Source organism: Pseudophryne corroboree, chromosome 3 (assembly GCF_028390025.1).
Source record: "Pseudophryne corroboree isolate aPseCor3 chromosome 3, aPseCor3.hap2, whole genome shotgun sequence".
Taxonomy (NCBI): Eukaryota; Metazoa; Chordata; class Amphibia; order Anura; family Myobatrachidae; genus Pseudophryne; species Pseudophryne corroboree.
The window spans coordinates 357,132,118-357,158,470 of NC_086446.1; the positions used below are offsets into that span (position 1 = coordinate 357,132,118).

Consider the following 26,353-nt stretch of genomic DNA (forward strand, 5'->3'; position numbering starts at 1 on the left):
TCCCTGACTAATGAAGTCACTTGGACTTAGAGCTGAGCACCTGGATAACATGGAACCTGGTTATTGTGCATGTTAGATGTCAGCACCCATATAGTACAGTAGTACAGTAGGCAGTCATTGCCAGCCTACATTGTGATTGTTTTTTATTTTAAAAAAAAAAATTATTATATTTTTATTTTAAAGTGGTATGTTTTTTATGGCAAGAAAACAAACACGAATTGCAGAATAAAAGTTTATTGGATAGTGAAGACAAATAGTAAATACGTTACACCTATTCCCAAGCACATGGCATGTCATACAGCATAGACATGGCATTATTACACATGTATGATAAAAACTTTGTTACATTTTTAGTTTCTCTTCAGTCTCATTTACTTTCTTTGACACAATCTTGCCATTAACCACTTCCTCCACAATTGTTGTCACTTTCCTGGTTTTATTTGGTTCTAGAAAGGAAAACATAAAAAGAATTATAAAAAGCTGCATATTCATTCACAGAGTATTCTGCATACTTGCCTACCTGACCCTGTCCATGAGGGAGAAAATGATCTGTTCCTGGACTTACCTGGTAATGTATGACTGCCATCACCTGTGGTGAGCTAGTTAATTGATAAGAAAGGTGTTTCACCACAGGTGATGGCAATCATACATTACCAGGAAAGTTCAGGAACAAAGCATTTTCTCCCTCATGGAGAGGGTCAGGTAGGCAAGTATGGAGTATTGTGCTCACTGTCAGACTGGCCCATAGGGGAACAGAAGAAACCCCATGTGGGCCCACTGCCCGAGGGCCCATCCCCTCCTCTAGGGATCAGATTCAAGACAATGCACTTGAATTATTCGTTATGCATATGTTACATTATACTGCACAGAACTATGGTGAATTTTCTACAGTGCACTACTGTTAGTAATCTGGTACATTATCATGCATGTACTATCAGTATTTACTATATATATTTATTTATTTATATTTACTATATATATTTATAAAGTGGCCCAGTCTGATGGTTAGCCAAGCCTCTGTGGTAGCTAACCACTCCTCCTATAGATGCTGGCCACACCCGTAGCATGGGCCCTTACCACTGCATTCCCTCGTGGGGCCCTTCATGCCTCAGTCCGACACTGACTTTGCTTGTTTGTAATCCCATTTGCACTGTTAACTTTAACAAATTTTCACAATGATTGTAGACTATACCTTTGCTGACCTATCCTCTACTCACACCTGTGGTGACCTATCCTGTACTCACACCTATGCTGACCAGTCCTGTACTCACACCTGTGCTGACCTATCCTGTACTCACATCTGTGCTGACCTATCCTGTACTCACACCTGTGCTGACCTATCCTGTACTCACACCTTTGCTTACCTATCCTGTACTCACACCTGTGGTGACCTATCCTGTACTCACACCTATGCTGACCAGTCCTGTACTCACACCTGTGCTGACCTATCCTGTACTCTCACCTGTGCTGACCTATCCTGTACTCACATCTGTGCTGACCTATCCTGTACTCACACCTGTGCTGACCTATCCTGTACTCACACCTGTGCTGACCTATCCTGTACTCACACCTGTGGTGACCTATCCTGTACTCACACCTATGCTGACCAATCCTGTACTCACACCTGTGCTGACCTATCCTGTACTCACACCTGTGCTGACCTATCCTGTACTCACACCTGTGCTGACCTATCCTGTACTCACACCTGTGCTGACCTATCCTGTACTCACACCAGTGCTGACCTGTCCTGTACTCACACCTGTGCTGACCTGTCCTGTACTCACACCTGTGCTGACCTATCCTGTACTCACGCCTCTTCTGACCTATCCTGTACTCACACCTGTGCTGACCTATCCTGTACTCACACCTGTGCTGACCTATCCTGTACTCACACCTGTGCTGACCTGTCCTGTACTCACACCTTTGCTGACCTATCCTGTATTCACATTATCTGTCTTTAGCATGCTATACACAGCCAGAGTTTGTATTATTAAGTGATGGGAAGTGCATCTTCAGTATTTTGGAGAGATAACATATGGAGGACATATACAGCCACCTGTAGGATAATGGAAGACCTACTATAGCTGACATTCTGGCAACAGGAAGAGAACATTTCAGTCTCTAGCAGTACATTAGTATACACAAGAAAAAGCATACCTTTCACTGGGACTGATACCTCCTTATATTGCCATCTACAAGAGATAAGGATGATAAAGTGTTACAATGCAATAATTATATGTGATATGTTGTAAGATACATGTGAGCTAAATATTTGCATCAGTGGTGTAAGTTCATCCCAGCTGCCTGGAGGCAAGATAAATATTGCACCCCCCCCTAAAGTTAGATAAATAGATGTATGTATGTATGTATGTATGTATGTATGTATGTATGTATGTATGTGTGTGTATATATATATATATATATATATATATATATATATAGAGAGAGAGAGAGAGAGAGAGTGCACTGAAATAAATAAAAAAGTATATACTGTATATTTATATTTTATTGTCTTTCATTTTAAATCACACATTTCTTAGCAGTCATACCCAGGATTGGTAGCCATGACCTGTTACACTGACGGCAGACACTTTATGGATAGAGCTATTTGCTCCTGCATAAGGAGCATGAGAATTCAAACTATATGAAGTTACATGTAATTGTCAGAGAAGTATCTTCATATAGTTAGAATTCTCATATTCCCTATACAGAACAAATAGCTGCATCAGTAAGGTGTTTGCTTCCAGTGTAATAGATTGTGGGTTCTAATCCTGGGTATGACACTTGTAAAATGTGTATCTATAATAAAAAGGGTGTGATTTTTAAAGTGCAGGGAACAGTGAGGAAGTTGGCCAGTGAAAAGATAGCAGTGGCTATCAATTGACTTAATTGAATGGTGTCAAAGAATGGGAGGAGAGGTGTCCTCCTTCAGTGCAGGAGCCCGGCGGCAGATGACTCCGTTGCCTCCCAGAGTTACGCCTCTGATTTGCATCAAACTTACGCTTCTCCATCAAGTAGTCTGCGGTAAGTCTCAATCTCTCTTTCCAAACGGGTCTTGATGTCCAGAAGAAGTTTATACTCTGCATTCTGACGTTCCAGATCGCTGCGGACCTGACTCAACTGTTCTTCCACGTTCCCTACATAGCCCTGTAGTTGTGCCAACTGAGTACTGTAGCAATGCTCCGTCTCAGCCAGAGAGCACTCCAGGGATTTTTTCTGTTATAGGGAGAAATAATTGTACATATTTTATTTGCACAATGCAAAATTATTAACACAGACAAAAACTCTAGATTATTCTAATTCATACTATAACCAAATGTAGTTTTTTTAAATTTAAATTCTATATTATTTATTATTTAACTCTCATGTTTCAGGCAATATGAACATTCACATACATGATAATGAGTGCAAATGACTGGCACAGGGACTAACTTGAATGATTGTATACTCTGAAAAGTACTGAATATTATGTAGATGCTATATAATTAACTCAATGATCAGTCATCTGCCTCCTGATACTTATTACAGTGTCATCTGCTGATATGTTTATTTACCCTGTACTTGTCCTATACTGTCATCAACTGTAAGTTGCTGTTTTCCTGTTTGATTATTTGTTTATGTACTCTGTAATTGGGCGCTGCGGAACCCTTGTGGTGCCATATTAATAAAGGATAATAATAATAATGATAATATTCAAATACTGAAATATTTTGAAAAAGAATGTGACAACCCTGATTATAACTGAAATGTATTTTAATATGGCTGGCTTTTAGAAAAGATACACAAGAATTCACAAGTATTTCAAAATGTCTCATGCAAATGTTTCATAAGTAGGAACAGTGCCAGTTGATTTTAATATTGTTAATCATTTGGTTTAAATGGTCTTCTTTTACTATTTCAGTTTGTTTTTCTATCTTTGCTCCTCAATGTCAACTTCTGCAAAGTTAGAGTCTTTTTTATTGGTAATCTCCTCCCTAAAAGCTTTTGGTAACCCCAAGATGACTTCAATATACTACCACGCGCAAATAACATTAAAACCCACTACACCGAAAGCCCCAGATAACATTAACACACCACAAACCCTCGGAAAATATTAATGCCTCCACTCCTCCACAGCTACGTACCTCTCTCTGCAGGTGGCTCTTTGGTCTGTAGTGTAGAAGGAAACAGTGGAGGGGTAGGATGAGGTGGAGGAGAGGAAAGTGTCAGGGATTTGGTCAGTGGTTAGTACCGGGAAAATCAGTGCTCCATTGGGATAATCTTAATAGCCAGGGCCAGTATACACTGGATACAAGGCGATTCAGGTCTCCCACCTGTTTGGCAGCAATCATATTCTGAGGGCACACTGGACCATAGACAGGGGTCTAGATCACCTTATGGGTGATCAAGCCCTTCTGTAAAGCACACTTCTGTATGAAATAAGGATTAGCAACCAACTTAACCTAAGTTTTAAGTAAAAAGCTAGTACCCCCTGCTTAGTGTCAAATGAAATTTACCATGGCAAGTTGGGCCTGCAGCTCAATTTCCACTTCTTGAAGAGAGCGTCGTAGCTCATTCAGCTGAGTCTTGTGGCACTCGACCATCTCACTGCTGTGGGAAATCTCCCTGTTTAGTTCTGTGCTCTAAACAAATATATCAATGAAATTAAATCAATATTGATGCATTATAATCCATGATATTAGACCACGGAAGATTCTAGCACAGGAGGTGGCCTATGGCACATTGCTGTTGTTACCTTTTCATTGAACCAGTCTGCAGCTTTCTGCCTGTTCTGCTCTGCAATTTCTTCGTACTGAGAGCGCATATTATTCAGAAGTTTGCTGAGTTCTACTCCTGGGGCAGCATTAATTTCCACATTTACATCGGACCTTTCTCCCTTTAGAGCATTAATTTCCTGAAAACAATACATGCAGATATTGTAGATCGAGTTTGGAAAATATTTCTTTAGATAAAATACACATAGTACAATAAATTAATGGAATATAGACATCTGAGAACAGAGATGAGCAACATTTTCAAATCTTATCTGTTTAGTTTCTTCATTGGGCTACAAAATTTCTCAATGGTGTGTTTTGAGATACACGATCTATTCAAGAAGCAGTGATAAGTGTGGAGAAATGAGCCAGTGGAGAAGTTGCCCATGGCAACCAATCAGCATTAAAGTAGCAGGTATAATTTGCATACTATAAAATTATACAGAGCAGCTGATTGGTTACTATGGGCAACCTCTCATCTGGCTTCACTTCTCCACATTTTTAACTGCTTCATGAATAGACCTCACAGTATGGGTTTGATGTTAAGTGTTTCTACACAAACCACACCAGACAGCTGAATGAATTATGGGGGTAATTCCAAGTTGATCGCAGCAGGAATTTAGTTTGCAATTGGGCAAAACCATGTGCACTGCAGGGGAGGCAGATTTAACATGTGCAGAGAGAATTAGATTTGGGTGGGTTATTTTATTTCTGTGCAGGGTAAATACTGGCTGCTTTATTTTTACACTGCAAATTAGATTGCAGATTGAACACACCCCACCCAAATCTAACTCTCTCTGCACATGTTATGTCTGCCTCCCCTGCAGTGCACATGGTTTTGCCCAATTGCTAACTACATTCCTGCTGCGATCAACTTGGAATTACCCCCGATACCTATTCATTTAGCACAAATGTGAATGATGAAGAGAAAGATTAGTTTAGTGATGTACTGTATTCTGTTTTTCCTTAAAACTACAATTGTTGCTCATCTCTTCCTCTACCTTATAAATATTATTCAGAGGCAGAAAATTATCTATTTATTAAAGCAAACTGGCTACAAAATGTATTCTAGTTGTTATAGCTGTTAACTTGTCAGCTTTTATTATAAAAAACAAATAAGACAACAACACAATACCGCTTCATGGTTCCTCTTCAGACATTCAATCTCTTCTTTCAGACTCTCGAGCTGTGGTCCCAGAGCAGACTTAGCAAAGTCCAGTTCATCCAACAGTCTGCGCAGGCCACAAATGTCGTAATCAACACTTTGGTACAAGCACACTTCATTCTCATATCTGAAACAAAACAATTCACATAATAAATTCATACAGGACAATATCTGTCCTAGTTAGCATTCAATAAGGGGTATATTTACTAAAGTATGAGTTTTTAGAACTAGAGATGCTGCCCATAGCAACCAATCTACTTACAGTATAATTTATCTATCACCTTCTCGAAGATAATAGCTAGCACTGGTGGCACCAGAGGTGGGGCTGCAGCGCAGTCCAAAGCTCAAGTAGGGATGCCACAATAACGGCTATTCATTCAGTTTGGGATGACTGCTGGTTGCAGTTGGTGTGGCTCCCCTATTTGAAGTTTGGACTAAACTGCAGCCCCACAACTGGAGCGGCCACTGATAGCTAGAGTCTGATAAGTTGCTATGCCAACATCTCCAGTTCTAAAAAAACCCTCAGAGTGGGGCTTATGTATATTACAACATTATTTTTCATGGTTTTTTTTTGTTCAATATTGTGATACACAGTAACATAGTTAAAATAAGTTTTGTTTTTTAGGAAACTTATTTCCCTTATACTTGTCTTACTACATACAGTTTATGTTATACAAAACATAATTGATACTTTTAAGCCATCTTCATATCATCAATGGCCGCAATTCAAAAGTGGTACGTAAACCCACAATAAAAAGATGCATACATTTTTATGGTAGCTACATAGTATTCATAATATCAGTTTTTATCACATTGTAAGACCTATAAAAACAACCTATTACAGTTCTGCATATTTACTGTAACTATTAAAGCAGAAGTCCGGCACACCATGGACCCAACAGTTTTTGAAGCCTATCATACACATATAGGAGATATATGGATATTTCAGGAGTCAGGTAACATGGCAAACAAAAGACATTGGTAGAAAATTACCCAAAAAGTCACCATACATCAGAACATTTCTATACAGCATGTTTATATGCCTTGTAGGATCTGTCCATGGCTGGTGTAGACACAATGGGGGATATGTATCAAAGCTTGGGGAGAGATAAAAAATATACAGATAATGTACCAGCCAATTAGCTTTTAACTGTCATTTTACAGGCTGTGTTTGAAAAATGACAGGAGCTGATTGGTTGGTATTTTATCTCTCTTTACTTTTCTCTCTCCAAGCTTTGATACATCTCTCCCAGTGTAGTTGATTATTCTATGTACTGTGGTTGCATGCTCAGCCAAGTTAATACTCACTGAACATGGCAGATGTTTATACAAAATTAGATTGTGCAAGTGTCTACTCACTTAATTCTGAAGTCATCTGCTGCCAGCTTGGCATTGTCAATCTGAAGTATGATCTTGGCATTTTCACAGCTTTCAACTACAATCTAGTGGGGAAAAATAGTGTGTATACTCATTAATCAGAAAGATCAAAGTGAAAGTAAATAATATCTGCTGTTAGGCAATGTTGCTATACATAACACAAACAGTGCTTCTTTATGTGCATACTCTAAGGAGCTCTGCTGAAGGATTTAATTAAGAGGAATGCCAAGAACAATTCAAGGAAAAGACAGGGAGCATTTTCATTTATTTGTTTTTGGTATTGTACTCTGAATTACGGAAAACACCCTTATCCGGAAAACCCCAAGTTTCAAGCATTCTGTGTAATAGATTCCATACCTGAATTTGAGGACTATCACACAATTTAGAGAATACCTTACTTTAGTATATTTTAAAAGAAATGAATACATTTAGCTTATCTCTTGACAATATCCATATTTCAAGTTGTCTAAAACAATATATAGTTACAAGTACAACACATGGCACTTGAGACACTCCTACAAACTTCCTAATAATGGTGCCAATTGAAGGAAATCCTCAAATACTCTATGTCAGCCATTATGTATCCTAAGAAGACAAGACACAGTAATCTTAGTATATAAAAAATAGCATCCTTCCTTTTTAACAGTCATAATGACTCTCCTGTGTGAAGCAAGCCCTAATATTACAGACATAAACCCAAAGCACATAGACCAGTATGTAAATTATAGACCAGACCTAACTGCAATCCCAAACATTAGTCCTAGCTCAGTAATAAACATAGATTTATAATCTTAATTATGACTTTAAAAAAGTTTTGTTCCACTTTAGAGAGACAAGTAATGGAACTACAGTATAGTAACTTTGGCAAACTAATGAACCTCTAGCCTAGTCCTATGTTTATATGAGGTATGAGTACATAATTGTATCTTTGCAAGCACTGTGACTGAATGAATGAGACCAGACATCTATCACTGCCACAGTAATGAATGGCTTTAGAACTATTCTGTCACCTGGAATATGGATAACAGCCAATCAGAAGATAAAGAAGACATTTTTCATATGTATTATGTTGTGACATTGTCATTTTCTATTAGCAGTGTATTTTCCATTCCATCTATGAAATCCTACTTGAACTGTACCTGACTAATGCACTTTCAGTAAGCGGCTCCCAGCTGTGGAACAGCCAATGACAGCGCAAATTGCTGGTTCCAATGTTTATTAAGTGGCCTGCTAATTACCATAGGACACTTATTTTTCACCTACCTTGTGTTTAAGATCCTCAATGATGTGGAAGTAAGGGCTGTAGTCCTCTATTTTTGGTTGATGTTTTATATACCACTCCTTGATCTTTGATTCCAGGTCCGCATTGGCATCTTCCAGGGCCTTCACTTTGTCCAGATAGGAAGCCAGTCTGATGTTGAGGTTTTGCATGGTCTCCTTCTCTCCTCCATGCAGGAGCCCATCATTTGCACCATAATTCCCAGCTGAATAGTGCTCAGATGCTATGGCCAGGTCTCCAGCTAGACTGCTGATTCTGTGGCTGCTGACACTGCCACTTACCGATCTTACTGATCCACTTTTCCAGTGACAAGACATGGTATAAAATGACAGGAGCAGCCCCTTCAAACTTCAAGGATCTTCAAGTGGAAATGTATTAGTGGCTCACAACTACAACATACATATATACTCTATAGATACACAAATGACTGAGATGGGTGTAGTAGTGTCGTTTTATTTTGTACTATAAAACAACAAGTAAATCCTACATGGATTATTACAAATTGCACATGCAAAAAAAACCATATAACCTCTTTTTTCATAGCTGTGACTATGTCTATCATTTTTATTGCTGCAGGTAGGATTCGTGGTGTTGAAAAACAACCAACAATCACTCACATAAATAATAATTATTATATGCTTTATTATATTTTTTTTATATGGCAGCTTCCTAGTGAGATGTGTAACTGATATTTTAAGGATTATTGTCATCATTGAAACGACACTGGACTTATCCTGCATTAATATAACATATTCATTTCTGCATTTTGGATTTAAATCCAAAATTGCTTCCATATTTGGACACAATAAACCATCAATTCCCATATATTATAAAATGTGTTGAAAGTGCCACCACTAGCCCACTTTAAGGTGCCCCTTTTTCCATCAATTGGAGCGATAATGACTGTTTTGAATGATCTATCGTTTAAATCGTCTAGTGTGTACTAGAGATGAGCGGGTTCGGTTCCTCGGAATCCGAACCCGCCCGAACTTCAGCTTTTTTTACACGGATCCGAGCGACTCGGATCTTCCCGCCTTGCTCGGTTAACCCGAGCGCGCCCGAACGTCATCATGACGCTGTCGGATTCTCGCGAGGCTCGGATTCTATCGCGAGACTCGGATTCTATATAAGGAGCCGCGCGTCGCCGCCATTTTCACACGTGCATTGAGATTGATAGGGAGAGGACGTGGCTGGCGTCCTCTCCATTTAGATTAGAAGAGAGAGAGTGAGATTGAGACAGAGACACTTGATTTACTGGAGCTTAGGAGTACTAGAGAGTGCAGAGTTTACTAGTGACTGACCACTGACCAGTGACCACCAGTGCAGTTTTATTTAATATAATCCGTTCTCTGCCTGAAAAAAACGATACACAGTGACTCAGTCACATACCATATCTGTGTGCTCAGCCCAGTGTGCTGCATCATCTATGTATAATATCTGACTGTGCTCACACAGCTTAATTGTGGGGGAGACTGGGGAGCAGTTATAGGTTATAGCAGGAGCCAGGTGTACATATTATTAAAATTAAACAGTGCACACTTTTGCTGCAGGAGTGCCACTGCCAGTGTGACTGACCAGTGACCTGACCACACTGACCACCAGTATAGTATACTATATTGTGATTGCCTGAAAAAGTTAAACACTCGTCGTGTTACTTGTGTGGTGTTTTTTTTTTTATTCTATAAAAAACTCATTCTGCTGACAGACAGTGTCCAGCAGGTCCGTCATTATATAATATATACCTGTCCGGCTGCAGTAGTGATATATATATATTTTTTATATCATTATTTATCATCCAGTCGCAGCAGACACAGTACGGTAGTTCACGGCTGTAGCTACCTCTGTGTCGGCACTCGGCAGTCCATCCATAATTGTATACCACCTACCCGTGGTTTTTTTTTCTTTCTTCTTTATACATACTACATCTCATTATCATCCAGTCTATATTAGCAGCAGACACAGTACAGTACGGTAGTCCACGGCTGTAGCTACCTCTGTGTCGGCACTCGGCAGTCCGTCCATAATTGTATACCACCTACCCGTGGTTTTTTTTTCTTTCTTCTTTATACATACATACTACATCTCATTATCAACCAGTCTATATTAGCAGCAGACACAGTACAGTACGGTAGTCCACGGCTGTAGCTACCTCTGTGTCGGCACTCGGCAGTCCATCCATAATTGTATACCAACTACCCGTGGTTTTTTTTTCTTTCTTCTTTATACATACTACATCTCATTATCATCCAGTCTATATTAGCAGCAGACACAGTACAGTACGGTAGTCCACGGCTGTAGCTACCTCTGTGTCGGCACTCGGCAGTCCATCCATAATTGTATACCACCTACCCGTGGTTTTTTTTCTTTCTTCTTTATACATACTACATCTCATTATCATCCAGTCTATATTAGCAGCAGACACAGTACAGTACGGTAGTCCACGGCTGTAGCTACCTCTGTGTCGGCACTCGGCAGTCCGTCCATAATTGTATACCACCTACCCGTGGTTTTTTTTCTTTCTTCTTTATACATACATACTACATCTCATTATCATCCAGTCTATATTAGCAGCAGACACAGTACAGTACGGTAGTCCACGGCTGTAGCTACCTCTGTGTCGGCACTTGGCAGTCCGTCCATAATTGTATACCACCTACCCGTGGTTTTTTTTTCTTTCTTCTTTATACATACATACTACATCTCATTATCAACCAGTCTATATTAGCAGCAGACACAGTACAGTACGGTAGTCCACGGCTGTAGCTACCTCTGTGTCGGCACTCGGCAGTCCATCCATAATTGTATACCACCTACCCGTGGTTTTTTTTTCTTTCTTCTTTATACATACTACATCTCATTATCAACCAGTCTATATTAGCAGCAGACACAGTACAGTACGGTAGTCCACGGCTGTAGCTACCTCTGTGTCGGCACTCGGCAGTCCGTCCATAATTGTATACCACCTACCCGTGGTTTTTTTTTCTTTCTTCTTTATACATACATACTACATCTCATTATCAACCAGTCTATATTAGCAGCAGACACAGTACAGTACGGTAGTCCACGGCTGTAGCTACCTCTGTGTCGGCACTCGGCAGTCCATCCATAATTGTATACTAGTATCCATCCATCTCCATTGTTTACCTGAGGTGCCTTTTAGTTGTGCCTATTAAAATATGGAGAACAAAAATGTTGAGGTTCCAAAATTAGGGAAAGATCAAGATCCACTTCCACCTCGTGCTGAAGCTGCTGCCACTAGTCATGGCCGAGACGATGAAATGCCAGCAACGTCGTCTGCCAAGGCCGATGCCCAATGTCATAGTACAGAGCATGTCAAATCCAAAACACCAAATATCAGTAAAAAAAGGACTCCAAAACCTAAAATAAAATTGTCGGAGGAGAAGCGTAAACTTGCCAATATGCCATTTACCACACGGAGTGGCAAGGAACGGCTGAGGCCCTGGCCTATGTTCATGGCTAGTGGTTCAGCTTCACATGAGGATGGAAGCACTCAGCCTCTCGCTAGAAAAATGAAAAGACTCAAGCTGGAAAAAGCACAGCAAAGAACTGTGCGTTCTTCGAAATCCCAAATCCACAAGGAGAGTCCAATTGTGTCGATTGCGATGCCTGACCTTCCCAACACTGGACGTGAAGAGCATGCGCCTTCCACCATTTGCACGCCCCCTGCAAGTGCTGGAAGGAGCACCCGCAGTCCAGTTCCTGATAGTCAGATTGAAGATGTCAGTGTTGAAGTACACTAGGATGAGGAGGATATGGGTGTTGCTGGTGCTGGGGAGGAAATTGACCAGGAGGATTCTGATGGTGAGGTGGTTTGTTTAAGTCAGGCACCCGGGGAGACACCTGTTGTCCGTGGGAGGAATATGGCCGTTGACATGCCTGGTGAAAATACCAAAAAAATCAGCTCTTCGGTGTGGAAGTATTTCACCAGAAATGCGGACAACATTTGTCAAGCCGTGTGCTCCCTTTGTCAAGCTGTAATAAGTAGGGGTAAGGTCGTTAACCACCTCGGAACATCCTCCCTTATACGTCACCTGCAGCGCATTCATAATAAGTCAGTGACAAGTTCAAAAACTTTGGCCGACAGCGGAAGCAGTCCACTGACCAGTAAATCCCTTCCTCTTGTAACCAAGCTCACGCAAACCACCCCACCAACTCCCTCAGTGTCAATTTCCTCCTTCCCCAGGAATGCCAATAGTCCTGCAGGCCATGTCACTGGCAATTCTGATGATTCCTCTCCTGCCTGGGATTCCTCCGATGCATCCTTGCGTGTAACGCCTACTGCTGCTGGCGCTGCTGTTGTTGCTGCTGGGAGTCGATGGTCATCCCAGAGGGGAAGTCGTAAGCCCACTTGTACTACTTCCAGTAAGCAATTGACTGTTCAACAGTCCTTTGCGAGGAAGATGAAATATCACAGCAGTCATCCTGCTGCAAAGCGGATAACTGAGGCCTTGACAACTATGTTGGTGTTAGACGTGCGTCCGGTATCCGCCGTTAGTTCACAGGGAACTAGACAATTTATTGAGGCAGTGTGCCCCCGTTACCAAATACCATCTAGGTTCCACTTCTCTAGGCAGGCGATACCGAGAATGTACACGGACGTCAGAAAAAGACTCACCAGTGTCCTAAAAAATGCAGTTGTACCCAATATCCACTTAACCACGGACATGTGGACAAGTGGAGCAGGGCAGGGTCAGGACTATATGACTGTGACAGCCCACTGGGTAGATGTATGGACTCCCGCCGCAAGAACAGCAGCGGCGGCACCAGTAGCAGCATCTCGCAAACGCCAACTCTTTCCTAGGCAGGCTACGCTTTGTATCACCGGTTTCCAGAATACGCACACAGCTGAAAACCTCTTACGGCAACTGAGGAAGATCATCGCGGAATGGCTTACCCCAATTGGACTCTCCTGTGGATTTGTGGCATCGGACAACGCCAGCAATATTGTGTGTGCATTAAATATGGGCAAATTCCAGCACGTCCCATGTTTTGCACATACCTTGAATTTGGTGGTGCAGAATTTTTAAAAAAACGACAGGGGCGTGCAAGAGATGCTGTCGGTGGCCAGAAGAATTGCGGGACACTTTCGGCGTACAGGCACCACGTACAGAAGACTGGAGCACCACCAAAAACTACTGAACCTGCCCTGCCATCATCTGAAGCAAGAAGTGGTAACGAGGTGGAATTCAACCCTCTATATGCTTCAGAGGTTGGAGGAGCAGCAAAAGGCCATTCAAGCCTATACAATTGAGCACGATATAGGAGGTGGAATGCACCTGTCTCAAGCGCAGTGGAGAATGATTTCAACGTTGTGCAAGGTTCTGATGCCCTTTGAACTTGCCACACGTGAAGTCAGTTCAGACACTGCCAGCCTGAGTCAGGTCATTCCCCTCATCAGGCTTTTGCAGAAGAAGCTGGAGACATTGAAGGAGGAGCTAACACGGAGCGATTCCGCTAGGCATGTGGGACTTGTGGATGGAGCCCTTAATTCGCTTAACAAGGATTCACGGGTGGTCAATCTGTTGAAATCAGAGCACTACATTTTGGCCACCATGCTCGATCCTAGATTTAAAGCCTACCTTGGATCTCTCTTTCCGGCAGACACAAGTCTGCTGGGGTTGAAAGACCTGCTGGTGAGAAAATTGTCAAGTCAAGCGGAACGCGACCTGTCAACATCTCCTCCTTCACATTCTCCCGCAACTGGGGGTGCGAGGAAAAGGCTCAGAATTCCGAGCCCACCCTCTGGCGGTGATGCAGGGCAGTCTGGAGCGACTGCTGATGCTGACATCTGGTCCGGACTGAAGGACCTGACAACGATTACGGACATGTCGTCTACTGTCACTGCATATGATTCTCTCACCATTGAAAGAATGGTGGAGGATTATATGAGTGACCGCATCCAAGTAGGCACGTCACACAGTCCGTACTTATACTGGCAGGAAAAAGAGGCAATTTGGAGGCCCTTGCACAAACTGGCTTTATTCTACCTAAGTTGCCCTCCCACAAGTGTGTACTCCGAAAGAGTGTTTAGTGCCGCCGCTCACCTTGTCAGCAATCGGCGTACGAGGTTACATCCAGAAAATGTGGAGAAGATGATGTTCATTAAAATGAATTATAATCAATTCCTCCGCGGAGACATTGACCAGCAGCAATTGCCTCCACAAAGTACACAGGGAGCTGAGATGGTGGATTCCAGTGGGGACGAATTGATAATCTGTGAGGAGGGGGATGTACACGGTGATATATCGGAGGATGATGATGAGGTGGACATCTTGCCTCTGTAGAGCCAGTTTGTGCAAGGAGAGATTAATTGCTTCTTTTTTGGGGGGGGTCCAAACCAACCCGTCATATCAGTCACAGTCGTGTGGCAGACCCTGTCACTGAAATGATGGGTTGGTTAAAGTGTGCATGTCCTGTTTTGTTTATACAACATAAGGGTGGGTGGGAGGGCCCAAGGACAATTCCATCTTGCACCTCTTTTTTCTTTTCTTTTTCTTTGCGTCATGTGCTGTTTGGGGAGGGTTTTTTGGAAGGGCCATCCTGCGTGACACTGCAGTGCCACTCCTAGATGGGCCCGGTGTTTGTGTCGGCCACTAGGGTCGCTTATCTTACTCACACAGTCAGCTACCTCATTGCGCCTCTTTTTTTCTTTGCGTCATGTGCTGTTTGGGGAGGGTTTTTTGGAAGGGCCATCCTGCGTGACACTGCAGTGCCACTCCTAGATGGGCCCGGTGTTTGTGTCGGCCACTAGGGTCGCTTATCTTACTCACACAGTCAGCTACCTCATTGCGCCTCTTTTTTTCTTTGCGTCATGTGCTGTTTGGGGAGGGTTTTTTGGAAGGGCCATCCTGCGTGACACTGCAGTGCCACTCCTAGATGGGCCCGGTGTTTGTGTCGGCCACTAGGGTCGCTTATCTTACTCACACAGTCAGCTACCTCATTGCGCCTCTTTTTTTCTTTGCGTCATGTGCTGTTTGGGGAGGGTTTTTTGGAAGGGACATCCTGCGTGACACTGCAGTGCCACTCCTAGATGGGCCCGGTGTTTGTGTCGGCCACTAGGGTCGCTTATCTTACTCACACAGTCAGCTACCTCATTGCGCCTCTTTTTTTCTTTGCGTCATGTGCTGTTTGGGGAGGGTTTTTTGGAAGGGCCATCCTGCGTGACACTGCAGTGCCACTCCTAGATGGGCCCGGTGTTTGTGTCGGCCACTAGGGTTGCTTATCTTACTCGCACAGTCAGCTACCTCATTGCGCCTCTTTTTTTCTTTGCGTCATGTGCTGTTTGGGGAGGGATTTTTGGAAGGGACATCCTGCGTGACACTGCAGTGCCACTCCTAGATGGGCCCGGTGTTTGTGTCGGCCACTAGGGTCGCTTATCTTACTCACACAGTCAGCTACCTCATTGCGCCTCTTTTTTTCTTTGCGTCATGTGCTGTTTGGGGAGGGTTTTTTGGAAGGGCCATCCTGCGTGACACTGCAGTGCCACTCCTAGATGGGCCCGGTGTTTGTGTCGGCCACTAGGGTCGCTTATCTTACTCACACAGTCAGCTACCTCATTGCGCCTCTTTTTTTCTTTGCGTCATGTGCTGTTTGGGGAGGGTTTTTTGGAAGGGCCATCCTGCGTGACACTGCAGTGCCACTCCTAGATGGGCCCGGTGTTTGTGTCGGCCACTAGGGTCGCTTATCTTACTCACACAGTCAGCTACCTCATTGCGCCTCTTTTTTTCTTTGCGTCATGTGCTGTTTGGGGAGGGTTTTTTGGAAGGGCCATCCTGCGTGACACTGCAGTGCCACTCCTAGATGGGACCGGTGTTTGTGTCGGCCACTAGGGTCGCTTATCTTACTCACACAGTCAGCTACCTCATTGCGCCTCTTTTTTTCTTTGCGTCATGTGCTGTTTGGGGAGGGTTTTTTGGAAGGGACATCCTGCGTGACACTGCAGTGCCACTCCTAGATGGGCCCGGTGTTTGTGTCGGCCACTAGGGTCGCTTATCTTACTCACACAGCTACCTCATTGCACCTCTTTTTTTCTTTGCGTCATGTGCTGTTTGGGGAGGGTTTTTTGGAAGGGCCATCCTGCGTGACACTGCAGTGCCACTCCTAGATGGGCCCGGTGTTTGTGTCGGCCACTAGGGTCGCTTATCTTACTCACACAGTCAGCTACCTCATTGCGCCTCTTTTTTTCTTTGCGTCATGTGCTGTTTGGGGAGGGTTTTTTGGAAGGGACATCCTGCGTGACACTGCAGTGCCACTCCTAGATGGGCCCGGTGTTTGTGTCGGCCACTAGGGTCGCTAATCTTACTCACACAGCTACCTCATTGGGCCTCTTTTTTTCTTTGCGTCATGTGCTGTTTGGGGAGGGTTTTTTGGAAGGGACATCCTGCGTGACACTGCAGTGCCACTCCTAGATGGGCCCGGTGTTTGTGTCGGCCACTAGGGTCGCTTATCTTACTCACACAGCGACCTCGGTGCAAATTTTAGGACTAAAAATAATATTGTGAGGTGTGAGGTATTCAGAATAGACTGAAAATGAGTGGAAATTATGGTTTTTGAGGTTAATAATACTTTGGGATCAAAATGACCCCCAAATTCTATGATTTAAGCTGTTTTTTAGGGTTTTTTGAAAAAAACACCCGAATCCAAAACACACCCGAATCCGACAAAAAAAATTCTGTGAGGTTTTGCCAAAACGCGGTCGAACCCAAAACACGGCCGCGGAACCGAACCCAAAACCAAAACACAAAACCCGAAAAATTTCAGGCGCTCATCTCTAGTGTGTACTAGTGATGTGCACTGGAAATTTTTCGGGTTTGTGTTTTGGTTTTGGATTCGGTTCCGCGGCCGTGTTTTGGATTCGGACGCGTTTTGGCAAAACCTCACCGAAAATTTTTTGTTGGATTCGGGTGTGTTTTGGATTCGTGTTTATTTACAAAAAACCCTCAAAAACAGCTTAAATCACAGAATTTGGGGGTCATTTTGATCCCATAGTATTATTAACCTCAATAACCAAAATTTCCACTCATTTCCAGTCTATTCTGAACACCTCACACCTCACAATATTATTTTTAGTCCTAAAATTTGCACTGAGGTCGCTGTATGACTAAGCTAAGCGACCTAAGTGGCCGACACAAACAACTGGCCCATCTAGGAGTGGCACTGCATTGTCAGACAGGATGGCAGATTTTAAAAATACTCCCCAAACAGCACATGATGCAAAGAAAAAAAGAGGTGCACCAAGGTCGCTGGATGGCTAAGCTAAGCGACCCAAGTGGCCGACATAAACACCTGGCCCATCTAGGAGTGGCACTGCAGTGTCAGACATGATGGCAGATTTAAAAAATAGTCCCCAAAGAGCACATGATGCAAAGAAAAAAAGAGGTCCACCAAGGTCGCTGGATGGCTAAGCTAAGCGGCCCAAGTGGCCGACACAAACACCTGGCCCATCTAGGAGTGGCACTGCAGTGTCGACAGGATGGCAGATTTAAAAAATAGTCCCCAAACAGCACATGCAGCACACATATGGATAGTATACTTGACGACACAGAGGTAGAGCAATGCACTACTGTACCGTACTGCTATATATATACTGGAGGTCAGCAAAATTCTGCACTGTCCTCCTACTATATACTGCGCACAACTAAAATGCAGCACAGGTATGGATGGATAGTATACTTGATGACACAGAGGTAGAGCAATGGAATACTGTACCGTACTGCTATATATATATACAGGTGGTCAGCAAAATCTGCACTGTCCTCCTACTATATACTGCACACAACTAATATGCAGCACAGGTATGGATGGATAGTATACTTGATGACACAGAGGTAGAGCAATGGACTACTGTACCGTACGGCTATATATATATACAGGGGTCAGCAAAATCTGCACTGTCCTCCTACTATATACTGCGCACAACTAAAATGCAGCACAGGTATGGATGGATAGTATACTTGATGACACAGAGGTAGAGCAATGGACTACTGTGCCGTACTGCTATATATATACACTGGTGGTCAGCAAAATTCTGCACTGTCCTCCTACTATATACTACAATGCAGCACAGATATGGAGCATTTTTCAGGCAGAGAACGTAGATATTTTCAGCACACTGAGCACAGATATTTGCAGCACACTGAACACAGATACTGAGAGAACGCAGCCACGTCCTCTCGCTATCATCTCCAATGCACGAGTGAAAATGGCGGCGGCGCGCGGCTCCTTATATAGAATATGAATCTCTCGAGAATCCGACAGCGGGATGATGACGTTCGGGTGCGCTCGGGTTAACCGAGCAAGGCGGGAGGATCCGAGGTTGCCTCGGAACAGTGTAAAATGTGTGAAGTTCGGGGGGGTTCGGATCCCGAGGAACCGAACCCGCTCATCTCTAGTGTGTACATAGTGAACGATGAATGATGTGCGCACCCGTGCTTGTTTGAAGCAGGTTGTCAGTCTTCCATGCATGCAGCTCAATCACTTCAATCTGAGCAGAGCAGATCGATCATCATTCAGATCGTTTGTAAAATCACTCAGTATGTACACTCAATATTGTTTGTCTGGGAGTTCAAGGAATATTGGTCATCTTCCACATTGTTCATTTTTCAAGTGTGTATGGGCCTTTAGTTATTTCAGTTTTTGCAAGACTTTCCAATTTTCCCAATATTATATGTATATTATATCATTCATATTTATTATTTAATGTAATATGCAATCATCTCATATATTTAACACTATTTGATGTAGTCAAAATGTGTAAAAAATGTTTAATAATATTTGGGCCTACTGAAAGATATTTCTTATACTGCATATTTTATATTGTGTGTATTCAAGAGGTAATGACCAAGTTCCATAACAACATTTGGAGGATTTTCAGAATAGTAAAGTGGGGGCTCAATCTGAGTGGGGGCCCATTTATGAGTTTGGCACATGCTCAGTGGAGGCACACTTGTTTGCCTAATAGTGGCCGCACCTCTGGCAATGGTAGTAGTTCTGTGCAGATCTGTAACAGGGCTGCACTGCTCTCTGGGCCGTTCATGTCCCCGGTCACACTTCCTGACCAATGACATAATAACATCAGGCCAAGGGTGCGCGGCCACTGATTCCTTATGTACAGCTCTGTCTGGAATGTCCTCAGGATGTTCCAGGGTGCTGTACAGATTGCAGTGTGCCTGTCTGGTGCTTCCAAAGGATGCTTCGCCCCACACTGCCTCAGAACTGCTGATTGTAAGATGCCGTTCTAGGTACTCATGCAGGCAGATGCAGGGGCCATGTGGCAACAACAGTGCCACCCATAGAGCCCTGCACTCTTTGCGGCAACACCACTCGCACACACCTACTGTAGGTACACCCATGATTCTGCCACTGTACTGTCATAGCACAGTGCCATGTTTATCAGCTGTTTTATTAATTTAGTGTGCAAGTGTAGTGTTTTACTTTCCACCTTGTGTAACAACAGGGCCACCAAGGCATATGGGGCATGACCAAAAATGGGAGGTGTGGTCATGCCCACTCTAAAGAAAACAAAAATGATATGCATCAGGCATTTTCCCTCCTCCACAGCTGGATCTATGCAAGACCCCTCAGATCGTCCTGAGCTTGGAGAATTAATAACTGCTGTCCCCTCTTGGTGCTCCTGTTTTCTTTTGTACTGAATTTGAGTTCAGTTGATAACAGTTTAGTATAGTCAATATGATGGATGCTAAATCCTGGATAATAGGGAACAGCAGTGTGCAAAAGTAGCAGAAGCACTGTCAGTCACCCGTTGGGGTTAATCAACAGCATAGTCTCACCGCTTCTCCAAGAGACAATCTGGGTTTCTCATGCAGCAAATATCCTGTCTTGATACAATTAGATAGAAGTCACCAACATAAAGTATATCCACAGGAAAGCCGATGAATTTGGAGCCGAAGAAATGCATTAAGAGGCTCCCCTGTGAATATACAGTGACTGCTATCTAATTGTATCTACCTGGTTATTAGCAGCATGACAAACCTAGGTTGTCTCTTAAAAGGTGATGCGTTTAATTTGAGGGCAGTGGGGAATTCGGCAGTCAGGATACTGACAACAGAATCCCGACAGCCAACAATGCCGCCAACTGGAATTCCGGCGCACCAGGGTTATTCCTATTCGTGGGTGTCCACAACACCCATAAAGTGGGAACAGATCCTGTGGCGAGCACAGCGAGGCACCGAGCCGGCAAGGGGACTCTAAGTGATCACCCCGCTGCCGGCATTCTGGTGGGCGGGATACCTCTGTCAGGATATTGACAGCCGGCATCCCATCCGCAGGTAAAACATACTGAATCCATTAGGAATAGCAGTGAGACTATAGTGCTAAGTAAACCATACTAGATACTGTTACTCCTGTAGATTCTGTGGCATTTCAGTATTTGATTGACCTTTGGGGGCTAAAGGGGATTGAGAGGAATATTTACTAAAAGTCAATTTAGGTCAATGTTTGGTCAATTTGTGATCAATTTTGTTTCAGGGTCTAAATCTTAACACTTTAAAATGCCTCCTGTTTGAGCTGCATTCAGTCAGTATGGTATTACCTGTAGAGATGTGCACCGGACATTTTTTTTTGTGTTTTGTGTTTTGGTTTTGGATTCGGTTCCGCGGCCGTGTTTTGGATTCGGACGCGTTTTGGCAAAACCTCACCGAAAATTTTTTGTCGGATTCAGGTGTGTTTTGGATTCGGGTGTTTTTTTCCAAAAAACCCTAAAAAACAGCTTAAATCATAGAATTTGGGGGTCATTTTGATCCCATAGTATTATTAACCTCAATTACCATAATTTCCATTCATTTCCAGTCTATTTTGAACACCTCACACCTCACAATATTATTTTTAGTCCTACAATTTGCACCGAGGTCGCTGGATGGCTAAGCTAAGCGACACAAGTGGCCGACACAAACACCTGGCCCATCTAGGAGTGGCACTGCAGTGTCAATCAAGACAGGATGGTACTTCAAAAAAATTGTCCCCAAACAGCACATGATGCAAAGAAAAAAAGAGGCGCACCAAGGTCGCTGTGTGACTAAGCTAAGCGACACAAGTGGCCGACACAAACACCTGGCCCATCTAGGAGTGGCACTGCAGTGTCAATCAAGACAGGATGGCACTTTAAAAAAATTGTCCCCAAACAGCACATGATGCAAAGAAAAAAAGAGGCGCACCAAGGTCGCTGTGACTAAGCTAAGCGACACAAGTGGCCGACACAAACACCTGGCCCATCTAGGAGTGGCACTGCAGTGTCAATCAAGACAGGATGGCACTTCAAAAAAATTGCCCCAAACAGCACATGATGCAAAGAAAAAAAGAGGCGCACCAAGGTCGCTGTGTGACTAAGCTAAGTGACACAAGTGGCCGACACAAACACCTGGCCCATCTAGGAGTGGCACTGCAGTGTCAAGACAGGATGGCACTTCAAAAAAATTGTCCCCAAACAGCACATGATGCAAAGAAAAAAAGAGGCGCATCACAGGTATAGAATGTAGATGGATAGTATACTTAATGAATGACGACACAGAGGTAGGTACCGTACTGCTATATATAGTATACTGGTGGTCACTGTGTCAGCAAACTGCAAAATTAAATGCACCACAGGTATAGAATGTAGATGGATAGTATACTTAATGAATGACGACACAGAGGTAGGTACAGCAGTGGCCTACCGTACTGCTATATATAGTATACTGGTGGTCACTGTGTCAGCAAACTGCAAAACTAAAATGCACCACAGGTATAGAATGTAGATGGATAGTATACTTAATGAATGACGACACAGTGGTAGGTACAGCAGTGGCCTACCGTACTGCTATATATAGTATACTGGTGGTCACTGTGTCAGCAAACTGCAAAACTAAAATGCACCACAGGTATAGAATGTAGATGGATAGTATACTTAATGAATGATGACACAGAGGTAGGTACAGCAGTGGCCTACCGTACTGCTATATATAGTATACTGGTGGTCACTGTGTCAGCAAACTGCAAAACTAAAATGCAACACAGGTATAGAATGTAGATGGATAGTATACTTAATGAATGACGACACAGAGGTAGGTACAGCAGTGGCCTACCGTACTGCTATATATAGTATACTGGTGGTCACTGTGTCAGCAAACTGCAAAACTAAAATGCACCACAGGTATAGAATGTAGATGGATAGTATACTTAATGAATGACGACACAGAGGTAGGTACAGCAGTGGCCTACCATACTGCTATATATAGTATACTGGTGGTCTCTGTGTCAGCAAACTGCAAAACTAAAATGCACCACAGGTATAGAATGTAGATGGATAGTATACTTAATGAATGACGACACAGAGGTAGGTACAGCAGTGGCCTACCGTACTGCTATATATAGTATACTGGTGGTCACTGTGTCAGCAAACTGCAAAACTAAAATGCACCACAGGTATAGAATGTAGATGGATAGTATACTTAATGAATGACGACACAGAGGTAGGTACAGCAGTGGCCTACCGTACTGCTATATATAGTATACTGGTGGTCACTGTGTCAGCAAACTGCAAAACTAAAATGCACCACAGGTATAGAATGTAGATGGATAGTATACTTAATGAATGATGACACAGAGGTAGGTACAGCAGTGGCCTTCCGTACTGCTATATATAGTATACTGGTGGTCACTGTGTCAGCAAACTGCAAAACTAAAATGCACCACAGGTATAGAATGTAGATGGATAGTATACTTAATGAATGACGACACAGAGGTAGGTACAGCAGTGGCCTTCTGTACTGCTATATATAGTATACTGGTGGTCACTGTGTCAGCAAACTGCAAAACTAAAATGCACCACAGGTATAGAATGTAGATTGATAGTATACTTAATGAATGACGACACAGAGGTAGGTACAGCAGTGGCCAACCGTACTGATATATATAGTATACTGGTGGTCACTGTGTCAGCAAACTGCAAAACTAAAATGCACCACAGGTATAGAATGTAGATGGATAGTATACTTAATGAATGACGACACAGAGGTAGGTACAGCAGTGGCCTTCCGTACTGCTATATATAGTATACTGGTGGTCACTGTGTCAGCAAACTGCAAAACTAAAATGCACCACAGGTATAGAATGTAGATGGATAGTATACTTAATGAATGACGACACAGAGGTAGGTACAGCAGTGGCCTACCGTACTGCTATATATAGTATACTGGTGGTCACTGTGTCAGCAAACTGCAAAACTAAAATGCACCACAGGTATAGAATGTAGATGGATAGTATACTTAATGAATGACGACACAGAGGTAGGTACAGCAGTGGCCTACCGTACTGCTATATATAGTATACTGGTGGTCACTGTGTCAGCAAACTGCAAAACTAAAATGCACCACAGGTATAGAATGTAGATGGATAGTATACTTAATGAATGACGACACAGAGGTAGGTACAGCAGTGGCCTTCCGTACTGCTATATATAGTATACTGGTGGTCACTGTGTCAGCAAACTGCAAAACTAAAATGCACCACAGGTATAGAATGTAGATGGATAGTATACTTAATGAATGACGACACAGAGGTAGGTACAGCAGTGGCCTACCGTACTGCTATATATAGTATACTGGTGGTCACTGTGTCAGCAAACTGCAAAACTAAAATGCACCACAGGTATAGAATGTAGATGGATAGTATACTTAATGAATGACGACACAGAGGTAGGTACAGCAGTGGCCTACCGTACTGCTATATATAGTATACTGGTGGTCACTGTGTCGGCAAACTGCAAAACTAAAATGCACCACAGGTATAGAATGTAGATGGATAGTATACTTAATGAATGACGACACAGAGGTAGGTACAGCAGTGGCCTACCGTACTGCTATATATAGTATACTGGTGGTCACTGTGTCAGCAAACTGCAAAACTAAAATGCACCACAGGTATAGAATGTAGATGGATAGTATACTTAATGAATGACGACACAGAGGTAGGTACAGCAGTGGCCTACCGTACTGCTATATATAGTATACTGGTGGTCACTGTGTCAGCAAACTGCAAAACTAAAATGCACCACAGGTATAGAATGTAGATGGATAGTATACTTAATGAATGACGACACAGAGGTAGGTACAGCAGTGGCCTACCGTACTGCTATATATAGTATACTGGTGGTCACTGTGTCAGCAAAACTCTGCACTGTACTCCTTCTATATAATATTAATTATACTGGTGGTCCCCAGTCCCCACAATAAAGCAGCACACTGAGCACAGATATGGAGTGTTTTTCAGGCAGACACTGGTGGTCACTGTCAGCAAAACTCTGCACTGTACTCCTGCTATATAATACAGCTGCTCCCCAGTCCCCACAATTAAGCAGTGTGAGCACATATATATATTATGCAGCACACTGAGCACAGATATGGTATGGAGCGTTTTTTTCAGGCAGAGAACGGATAAAACTGGTGGTCACTTATCAGCAAAACTCTGCACTGTACTCCTCCTAACAGCTGCTCCCCAGTTCTCCCCACAATTAAGCAATAAAGCAATCAAGTTCAACAATAAACGGAGAGGACGCCAGCCACGTCCTCTCCCTATCATCTCCAATGCACGAGTGAAAATGGCGGCGACGCGCGGCTGCTTATATAGAATCCGAATCTCGCGAGAATCCGACAGCGGGATGATGACGTTCGGGCGCGCTCGGGTTAGCCGAGCAAGGCGGGAAGGTTCGAACCTGCCTCGGACCCGTGTAAAATGGGGGAAGTTCGGGGGGGTTCGGTTTCCGAGAAACCGAACCCGCTCATCACTAATTATCTGCACAATAGTTTGCAATTAATGGATTACTAACGTCTACTTTAAAGAAGCCTACATTAAACTGTTCTGATAAAGTGGTGCTACATCTATTAACAAGCTCTTTGCATTCTAATATTCTACTTGAGCAAACTAATTAATATCTTTTATATCTTCATGGATTTTGGGGTAATAATTATTTAATAGCATCCGACTTTGCCGGAGGTAAGGGATGATTGCCGATCTCAAGACTGTTTTTAAAGGGACAATCATTTACAAGGCATGGTTTTGCCATGTAAATGATTGCCCCTTAAAAAAAAAGGGATCTGTTTAATTTGCCAGCTGTCGGAATCCCGGCGGTCAGGATGCAGACGCTGGTATCCAGACAGTCAGCAATGCCGCCAGCCATAATACCGGCGCACAGTGGCTATTTTCACTCGTGGGTGTCCACGACACCCATAGAGTGGAAATAAAAGCTGTGGTGAGTCCAGCCCCGCTGCTGGCATTCTGCCAGGAGACATGCCGATGTCAGGTCACTGACAGTCGGCATCCCGGCTGGCGGGGATACGAATGTAATCCCCCCAAAATGCCCGGTATCCCACTCCTCCAACAAACTTGGACCCTATTTCATATGCCCCATGGGCATAGGCATTTATATAATGGGCACAGTATGTGCGGTGCACGCAGGTCCCTGTACCCATATATTATACTTACCCCTCCGGACTCCCACAGGTGGGCGAGTGATTTGCACATGCTCACTGGACATGTTCCCAGGAACAAGTCACAGGTGCTGGTTTCCCGGAGACCTGCGAATGCACAGTAGACTCTGGCATTATGCCAGAGTCTACTTGCAGCTGGAGAGAAGGGGATCTTAAAATGTCCCTGCCCATAGGCTCTAATTTCTACTTTTCAGTGCTGTTAGTCTAAGAAATTTGATATTATTGTATTGATAATAACTTATTGTCCTAAAACAGCTATGTTTTAATTTATTTATTT

General features: G+C 43.2%; 1 protein-coding gene across 1 annotated transcript in view; it reads right to left on the reverse strand.

Annotated features, from left to right (window-relative positions):
* Positions 1–272: 272 nt before the first annotated feature.
* The window catches only part of LOC135057785 (keratin, type I cytoskeletal 17-like), a 62,208-nt gene continuing 36,127 nt past the window's right edge, over positions 273–26,353 (reverse strand). Inside the window, exons 3-10 of the mRNA XM_063963538.1 lie at positions 8,560–8,933; positions 7,279–7,361; positions 5,890–6,046; positions 4,736–4,894; positions 4,497–4,622; positions 3,002–3,216; positions 2,158–2,192; positions 273–446 (exon numbers count right to left, since the gene is read on the reverse strand). Of these exons, the coding sequence (XP_063819608.1) occupies positions 343–446; positions 2,158–2,192; positions 3,002–3,216; positions 4,497–4,622; positions 4,736–4,894; positions 5,890–6,046; positions 7,279–7,361; positions 8,560–8,892 (1,212 nt within the window). The 5' untranslated portion in view covers positions 8,893–8,933 and the 3' untranslated portion in view covers positions 273–342. The remainder of the gene's footprint in view (positions 447–2,157; positions 2,193–3,001; positions 3,217–4,496; positions 4,623–4,735; positions 4,895–5,889; positions 6,047–7,278; positions 7,362–8,559; positions 8,934–26,353) is intronic.